General features: G+C 33.3%; 1 protein-coding gene across 2 annotated transcripts in view; it reads left to right on the plus strand.

Annotated features, from left to right (window-relative positions):
* Positions 1-8,498, plus strand: part of LOC144973055 (RNA polymerase I-specific transcription initiation factor RRN3-like) — a 28,647-nt gene extending 20,149 nt beyond the window's left edge. For both annotated transcript variants that reach the window (XM_078915022.1, XM_078915023.1), the window contains exons 11-16: positions 1,379-1,509; positions 2,048-2,223; positions 3,657-3,765; positions 4,250-4,393; positions 5,203-5,275; positions 7,610-8,498. In XM_078915022.1, coding sequence (XP_078771148.1) covers positions 1,379-1,509; positions 2,048-2,223; positions 3,657-3,765; positions 4,250-4,393; positions 5,203-5,275; positions 7,610-7,714 — 738 coding nt within the window. In that variant the 3' untranslated portion in view covers positions 7,715-8,498. The remainder of the gene's footprint in view (positions 1-1,378; positions 1,510-2,047; positions 2,224-3,656; positions 3,766-4,249; positions 4,394-5,202; positions 5,276-7,609) is intronic.
* The last annotated feature ends 997 nt before the right edge of the window (positions 8,499-9,495 follow it).

Genomic DNA, 9,495 nt, shown 5'->3' on the forward strand with positions numbered 1-9,495 from the left:
ATGTTACATGTTGCTGTTGTTCAGGGACCCTTTGTAAAGCAGTTTGAGCTCATTTAGTGGATATTGCGCTATATAAAAGCTCAATATTATTATATTTTTTTTTTAGTACTGTATAGAACACAGGCTGATTCAAGATCAGTATATCTAGATTTACACCATCTAAGATAACAATTTGAAGGTGGTATGAGCAATTCAAATTAAGAAGTTGTCTTTTGGTAATCCACATGAGGAAGATCTTGGAGCTTTTCATTTTTTGATTGTTATGATGCCCAAGAAATCTATTTGAAGTTGCAGAAGGTAATTCGGTTTGTCAAGATCATCAATTCATATGATCTTAAGAAACAAATTTAAAATGAAACCACTTTACAGTTGTTCACCAAGGAATAACCCACAACAATGTTGGCGAGAAATAAAACTGTGTCTGATCTTGAGGCAAGCGAAACAATGTGTGAATATCTTATAATCTGACTAGCTTATCACAAAGACAACATTTCGGGTTGAAAATAACAAATGCTCGGTGATCTAATAAAAAGACTGTAACAATATCAGAATGCTTCTCATCATTTTATCAGAATACAAAAGCACAATGCACATGATGGATGGAGACTTTTGAGCACATTTAAAAAATGTAAAATATCAAAATGTGTTTAAACTATTCATGTATTGAATTTTGGAATTATCTGTTCCAGTAGTTCTTTTGACATATTTTACCTAATAAAATTGCGTTATGCTTAATGTTTTTCTCCCCCTTTGTTGCCATTAGCAGTAATGGAGTCGGGGACACCCGATACTTAATGTAAGTAGTCATGAAATACTACCTACATGTATAGGTATGGCCATAGATTTGCTACTAGTCCAAGCCAGAGGAGTTTTCTATATCTCAAAAATAAGATTTAATTTCATTAAAAAAAATCTCTTTGGTACAGGTGGTATAATTTAGGCGATTTATCAGTTGCAGTCATAATAGCAGGAGGAGCAATGTCAAAATCCTGAATTTGATAGTTTTCTAGAACTCAAATGGAAGAGCCTAAAAGGGTTTAGGTCACAGACAGTTAGTTTTTAGAAAATGGAAATTAAAATTTGTATTCAGCTGTACACAGTACACAAAATGATAAAATTGTAGTAAGTAATCAGATAGGGAATTTAGATTATGTTTATCATGAAAATTATTGTGAGTAAACTAAGTTGATTATTTTTATCACTGATTGGCTGAAAAATCATAAAAATTTGACTGGTATTTTTGCATTGAGGTCCGTGAGGTCTTCAATTCTTGAATTGTGTAAGTGATTAATATATTTATAATTTTTTTTTTTTTTACATATGCTTTTCCATTACCCAGAGGAAACACTGATTTAATCTATTTATTCCCGGATTTCAGGCCCTTGTTGATGGTTTTATAGACTATTTGTGGAAGAAAGTAACAGACCCTATGACACAGCCCATCTTCAGGCAAATAGCAGCCTGTTACATTGGCAGTTTTCTGGCCAGAGCAAATTATATTCCTATTTGGTAAGAACTTGAAAATTATATTGGATGCTTTTTTAAAATAAGTAATTATCATATGGAGAATTAAGGTTTGCAAAAAATAAAAAAAAAATAGTTTCACGAGGCAAATAAAGTAATCTTTGATTGGTTAAACTTGATTTTCATTAAAAAAAACCCATAAAATATTTGTTGAAATATTTGCAAAAGCTTGATGCTTTTATCTTCACATATTCAGCTGTTGTCTCTGACAAGCTTAAGTGTAATTAATTTCCATTCTTATGCGCATATGAATGTGAAAATTTAATTAAGATATTTCCACATTACAATTTTACATTATTTGAAAAAAGAATTGGTTATAAACTATACTTGTAACCTATATATTGTATTGGTTTTGGTTATTTATATAAGGAGTGCAAAGTAAGGAAGCAATTATAAGACATGATTTCAAGAAAATGTCTGTTTAAAACAAGTTAAAATCAATCACAATGCCTATTTTAAAGATTAAAGTTTGTGATATACAATGAGTTAAGCAAGCTATTTATTTTTTAAATAATTATTTTAGCTCTGCCAAGACTGTGATGGAGCTTATGATGCATTGGGTTCATAACTACCTTGATCAAACAAGTGATATAAATAGACACGCTGGTATAGAGCACCATTCAGCCTTTTATTCTGTATGCCAAGCATGCTTCTACATCTTCTGTTTTAAACACACAGAGTTTTTACACTCAGCTAAAGGTAAAATTGAATATTGAATGTAAAAATGTCTGTTTTAATATCAATTTCACACATTCCACAATAAGATCTTTGCTATTGTTGTATGAAAAAAAATGTGTGGATTTATTTGACGTTTGAGATGTAGTTTTAGTACTTGACTCCTATATTATTGTCCTAGAGTGATGAAAGCTACAGAGCTGGGCCTCCTGATCCTAATTTCTGTACTTTGAACCAGGCTTCTATTTCTATTAGATGCTGGTCTTTTTATGCAGTAATATCTGCTTGATCTAATTTAGACCCAGCTTATCACTCTCGGGGTATTTAAAATAACCCGTAAGGATTTTACTGTTTATTGAGCAACTGAGCTTCCTTTTTCATTTATTGTGAGTAACAAATTGGCATTCATTTTTGCAATTTTTTAATACTTTCTTGTATTTTTCTTTCTGCTTTGTCTGGCTTTGTTTCATACACACTTTCTCATATCACTGTGTTTGAATTTGTCATCTTTAATTCAGTCTACAGTGAGCTTTTAAAATGGTTGCTTTATTATCTTTGTTGACATTGACTCTAAATTTCGTACATGTTTAACTGTCTTCTGATTATCTCTGAATTTTAGAAGATATCTGTAGATTCTTCCCAATCTAAAATGTGGTTCAGACATGTTTCTATAGTTCGTAGTGTTCCTGGACAAAACTTCCTGGACAAGAAAAAGTGAGTTAGTCCAATACAGGCTTCTGAGTGATTTCATAGATCAGTGTGTCAGATTGTATTTCTCCAATATGTCTCACACCTCTTCAATGGCTTAGTCGGACAGTCCAAATTATCTCTTTTATCAATATTCCAGGAGTGTGATTTGCAAATTCCAAGATAAGTGATGGTTCAGATCTGTTTTAGAGAATATCCTCTAGATGTCTTAAATAAAATCAGATAGTGACAAACCAGATGTATTTTAATGTCACTGAAAAATATGCACTACCTTATTCCGTTATCATGTCAGTTTAAATACCAATAATTATGATTATCTCACTTGAAGAAAATAAATTCATCCTCCTCACTAAACATATCATTTTATCCACTTGTAATATTTTAAGGTTTAAATTAGATTTTCAGCATCTAAATAGTCCCAACCTATACCATTTTGCAATTGCTATTGTCTGTTTCACGCTATAGAAACTGGAATAAACTCCGGATCCATGGAACCCACTGGCTCTGAAAGGACTACAAAAAAACAAACAAACAACATTTTGGGGCGATGGGTCACAAATATTTTTTAATTTACCTGTTTTTAAATGAAAACTCTCCTCTGGATCATTTGTACCAGATATTATAATAGAGATGTTATAAGCAATTACTTTATAAACAAAATTTCTTTGTTCCCTGCTCTGTTGATCAAGTCAATTTCAATGATATGCTCCAACATTTTTACATTGCATTTCCATATTTTCTATTTTCAGGAGACAAATGGGCTAGTTCCTTGAACTTCCAGCGTATAGTTACTAGCAATTTGAATCCTTTGAAATATTGCTCTCCATTAATTGTAAATACATTCTCATCAGCTACAAGGTAGGTGAAACAAATTAGTTTTATGCTATAGTATGTGATGCTTTTGATTAATGACTGATGTTGGGTTTAGAAGATGGCCGTTTAGTGTTATAGCCTCTTGATAAAGAACCTAGTTTGCATTGTTTTAATCTTTAAAAATGTTTATCATAACTTAATGTAAATAAGGCTACTTGAACCTTGAGGACACATGGAATTATTCAATATTTATGTCTTATGATTTATGCCTTATTCACGATTCTGTCTGTTGATAACATCCACACCATTATTTTTATTTATGAGCTCCAGCTTAAATTCTACTTGATAATGTTTTTCAACTGTTTTAAAGCATAGTTCAGCATTGCAACTTGTACTTAACTTTGAAATGAGGGACTGCATTGCTTTGTGTTGATAAAATAGAAATTGAAGGAGGAGAGAGAGGGAATGAATTGGATTTTATTAAAAGCCCAGGAAGTAAACTGTTGTCTATCTTTTTCTTTCTCTCCAGGGCATACCAACTCGCATATTGTGATACAATAACTGAACGCAACAACCGTTACAGTCTACCTGTATCTTTAGCCAATTCCTTTGATAATGTGGTCGATAAACAGCTTCATGCATTTTTTCCATTCGATCCATATTTACTGAAAAGGTAAGTTATGTTGAATTCTATTCAATATGTATTACTTTGTGTGAACCAGGAGACCTTTATTCTCTTTTTACAATTAGGCTGTTTCGAAGTATATCCCGGTGCAATCAAAACAGATGTCTTGTAATATATTGATTTAATTAGCATAATTCCTGCTCAATAATGTCAATCAAGATATACTGACCAAATGCATAATAGGAAAAAATACAATTTCTTGGCAACATTGTACTTATATAATATTGTTTCTATTGCCTTAAAAAGATGAAATAAAAACCCCCAAAAAAACAAAAACTAAAAAAACATTAGCTTTTATAAAGTGCAATATCCACTAAACATGCTCAAAGCACTTTAAAAAGGGTCCCTGACCAACAGCAAAATGTAACATTTAGAACGAGACATGACGGCTGTTAGGCGATATTACAGATTTTATTTTCGATGGAGACAACACTGTTGATGGCCATGTACTCATTTTACACATGAGTACAGTGAGAGAATCAAGAGTAAAGAGCCGTTGCCATGGACTCGACTGTGTGCCGAGCGAGGCTCGAATCCCGGACCATTCGATCCAAAAGCAAGTGTCATACTCATACGTCTAGACCACATAGCCGCCTTAATAAGGAAGCTATAATAACATCATTTGTTTAACCGGCAAGCTTATGATAATTTAAAAATTTGTATTCTTTTGTGTCATTGTGGCAGAATGGACATTTTCTCGAATTGGTAAAACCAAATACCGTCTGTCTATCTTTCCATTCAAGTGACGATCTGTTGTCTGTTTCTCACATGCAGTTTTTAAAATTTTGATTCACTAGATCCTGTTCTTTCATCACTCCTTTATACCAAGAGTTTCAAGGAAGCATTTCAGATGATGTTTTTGACAGTGAGGTAAGAATTGAACCATGTTACTTTTAACTACAGTCACATCTCCATAATATGAACACCTCTGTTCCCAGAATTTTGTCTGGATTACCGAGATATCGGTATTATGGAATCAGTTCAGACTGGTTATTTAAGCCTATCGTTACAGAAAACAACAAAAGGACTATACAGCTTTCATAATTGGCCTATGTGTGGTTTATTAGAGTTGTTTTTAAATATATAATTTTAACTATTTTTGTTTTTCATTTATACATTATTCAATGGGGAAAAGGGAAAATGGGGAGGGGGGGGGGGGGGGGGGTGATTTTGCTTTAAATATTATTTTTTTTGGTTTGTCTTTTTTTTTTTTTAATTTAAAAACAAAATTCACACATTTACTGTTTTAAAAAAAAAATAAAAAAAAATAGAGGAGGTGATTGCTTTTTAACATTTTTTTTCATTATACCAGTTTTACATGGAGAATTCAGAAGCTGTCGTCTACCAACATCAATATCAAGTGATGTGGGTTGTATGGATGTCTATCGGGTTGTGTAAACTGACCAGTCACACATGATTGGTGCCTGTAAATTATTGCACACTTTGTCAAATGCATTTAACTAGAGTAGGTGGATGGATGGTGTTGGTCAGTTTATAGTCATAAATCCTCTGTATTTTAATGTTTTGTTCCCAAAATACGTGTTCTGGTTCCGGATTATGGTGTACAAATCAAGAAGAAAGTATCCATCCCCAGGCGACCTGTCGACATAATGGGGACATCGGGATTGTGGAGTTCAGGATTAGAGAGACCTAACTGTATTTTGAGATTATATTATAATGTGTGTATGCCAGGGAAAGGCACAGATAAGATGCAATCTGTAGCTCCCAGCTACAAGCAGAAATGTCACCATTTTTCTCAGTTTGTGGCAATTGAAGTTGCTATCTTCAAACATTCATAAATACCTAATTTAGATGATTGAAATCTGTAAAAGGTTCCGTTTGGAGCACAAACAGTAAGATCAGAAACAATCAATACCCTGGAAAGTAAATTTTCTGTCAGATCCATGACTTAGCCAGGTGGCTTGACTAAGGGTGCCAAAAGACGACTAAAAATTCCAATCGCTGCAGTTAGTACAAATGCATTGTGTAAGATGCTACAAACAAATTTACAACAAAAAGAAAAGTTCAGGACAAAATATTATTATTAGTAGGTACGGAAAACCCAGATTTATATTATATAATTGTTGTCTTTAAGTTGCATTCAATAGGTAGAACTTTTTTTCCTGATTAAAATGGTATAAGAATTATTAAATTTGGTTAAAATTTTTAAAAGATATGTTTTTTTGAAATTTGTAGAAAATCGCCCAAATTTGGGCTGCTTTGAAAGCAAACTTTTGTCCGTTTTCAAAATGCCGTATTTTCATAAATATTCAAGCCAGACCTCTGTAATTTTCTAACAATACACATCTTTTTATAAACAATGTGTGTATTTTTTTCCTGAGCTCAACTCTTAAGTAAAATAGAAATAATTTGCCCCTAAAGTAGCTGACAAAGCCAAAATTGTCAATTTCAACGCAAAGTTACAAAATATCAGCGATTGTGCCCCTTGCCTGAGTCGGCGTATGAGTGAAGTGAATAGGCAAATGTTGTAGTTGTAGATTCGTTTTCAGTTGGCTGGTGAACGCAAAGCTATAAATCTTGCTTTCGTATATATCATTTTAAAGCTGAGATTTTAAACTTTCTTTTGATTCCAGAATCGACCATATTTTTCTTAATTTTTTTATCAATTTAAGGTTTTTAACTTAAAACTTAAAACTTTGAAAAAAATCATAAAAATGCGAATCTGGTATCAAATGAAAGCTTGTTCAATTTTCTTTCTGATGCAGCCATTGACGTTACTATTAATAGTGCTGAGGCGATCAGCCGAGCAGAGAGAAAAGACGACCGTCAGCTAAGGTGTTCGAGTAGCGGAGTGCCGGTTCCAGAATCGGAGTTTACTCCTCTTCGTCAACTCAAGGCCATGAAATAACGGCAAATCCTATGAAAAAATCATAAACATTTTTTAAAAGATGAAGATTTGAGATTTAATTTGACACCAAACACGTTTTATTTGACGGACTGAAAATGAGAAAAAGGGAGTGACGATTTGAGTTGAAATTCTCGGTTTGCCAATAAAGCCATGACTTGATAAGAGGGTTTGCCGTACCTATTATTAGACATCAACAGCTTATTTAAAATTTCTGTGCAAATATGGTTCATATGATATCATTCTGTAACCCTCCAAGTCTTTTAATCTATGTTTTTGTACTTCAGACCAAATATCATTCACAGATATCAGAAACTTTTCTTTACTTTTATTTTCAGGGTGAAGATGACTTTCTGCCTGATGATATTCATCCAAAATCACATGAAGACAGAAATGCCGTGGACCTTCTTCAGTACAGTTGCTCTCCTGGCTTTCAACATTAATTTTAAACATTACTTTGTCAAAAGAAGAATTTTTTTAACAAATTAAATTAGGATTATTTTGTTTTCTACTTTAAGTATATGGAGCATGATTTAAGAATTATTGATGCTTAAAATTTAATCTATGATGTATGATAATACATTGAAATTGAAGGGAGGAGTTGAAGGGGGTGGGGTGGGTTAAGCATTTTCTAAAGAAATGCAAATCATAATCATCCATAAGTGCAGGTGTTCTTTTAAAAAATTTTAAGTCTATATTTAGAAATTGCAGCATGTTGAATGTTGTTTTATATCAAGACTATTTTTTAATATTGCAAAATTGCTCCGAATACTTGCACGTTATGAATCGCATAAATTCTGTTGTTTCTTAAGAAAAAAATCTGTGTTAAAGGAAATCTATTTCTGTAGAAGAATACCATATCTTCTATATGGGTTAGTCCATCAGTACTGTTTACCAAAAATAACAGAGGCTAAAATTTGAAAATGCACTTAGGAATCTCTTGGACTTTGGGTTTAGTGACAATTGAAGCCCAAAGATATACGAGTCAAATAGTGAGGAACATTACACAGACCTTCGGAGGTGTCCAATATCAAGCTACAAATCAAAGCACTTTAGATAATGACAAAAAGTTACAAATGCAAAAATATTGGGTTGAAATGATTTTCAAAAATGTATTGACAAGTGAAAAGTGAGGAGCATTGCAGGACTAACAAAGTTCAACCAAATGATTGACAAACAAAATTATTAAGTTATTTACACAATGAACAAAAGTTTGAAAAAGAAAAATTTGCAAACCAAAAAAATGATGCCGCTAGAAAGTTGCACATATCAAAAAATTGATAGCAATTTGCTTGAAGTGATGGCTTTCATCTTCTTGAACAGAGCCTTATCTTTCCCGTCAATAGAAGATGACTCCACCAAGATAAACGACAGCTGAAAAAATGTTGACATTTGTCACTACCTCTTCTTGAGGGAGTTTCTTGCAAAACTAAACAAGTCAGCTACATCTTGTATGGCAAAGCATCTTCAAAACACTGCTCTGGTTGCTGCACACTTGATGACTGCAGAGTTTATGTCCGATGAGTTCTTTTTTTTGGGTCTGGTACAGCTGTAATGGCGATGTCAAGGCACTAAATATAGGTGCTTTCGCAAATGACATAGTAAACTCACTTGGGCTAAATATAAGCCACCCACATGTAATCACTGGATTTCCCTTGCGTTAATCCTAGGGCAGCTGCTCGCCGATACATAATTTCCTATTGGCAATAGCTTCTGTCTTGTCAAACAGAGACAAAATCAACTCTCCTTGAGCATGAACTCAGAAGCTGCTGAGCTGTAACTTGAAATCGGTTTTGGGGGCATAGCGACAAATAAAATCGTTTATTTTTCTCTCTGTGAGCAGCAGGATCTTCTGGTAAAGTGGCAATAAGCTTGTAAACCGCTTGCTTACGAGCACTGCGTCTTCTCTTTGTTGGTGTTTTTACTAATGACGAATCTTTTCAAGGTACCACTATTTTTTGAAAAGTTAATGGCTGGCCTTTTGTCTTGCATTTCAATATCGTTTTCTTTGCACTTGTCTCTAGTTTTCTTTTGGTTAACTGTGTGTGGAGATTTTCTTCTCTCTGTGTGAGTGGTTGGCCATATGCTTTACTAAGTGAACAACAGTGAACAACTAAAGGAGGAATCAAGTTTTGTGATAGCTGCAATTGGTGATGTTGAGCTATCAACAGTTTATGGTTTTTGTGATTTTTTAGGTGTTGATGAGGCTACAGGTGTAGGACTA

This window comes from Berghia stephanieae, chromosome 5 (genome assembly GCF_034508935.2).
Source record: "Berghia stephanieae isolate SIO BIC M18660-M18661 chromosome 5, UCSD_Bste_1.3, whole genome shotgun sequence".
NCBI classification, from domain to species: domain Eukaryota; kingdom Metazoa; phylum Mollusca; class Gastropoda; order Nudibranchia; family Aeolidiidae; genus Berghia; species Berghia stephanieae.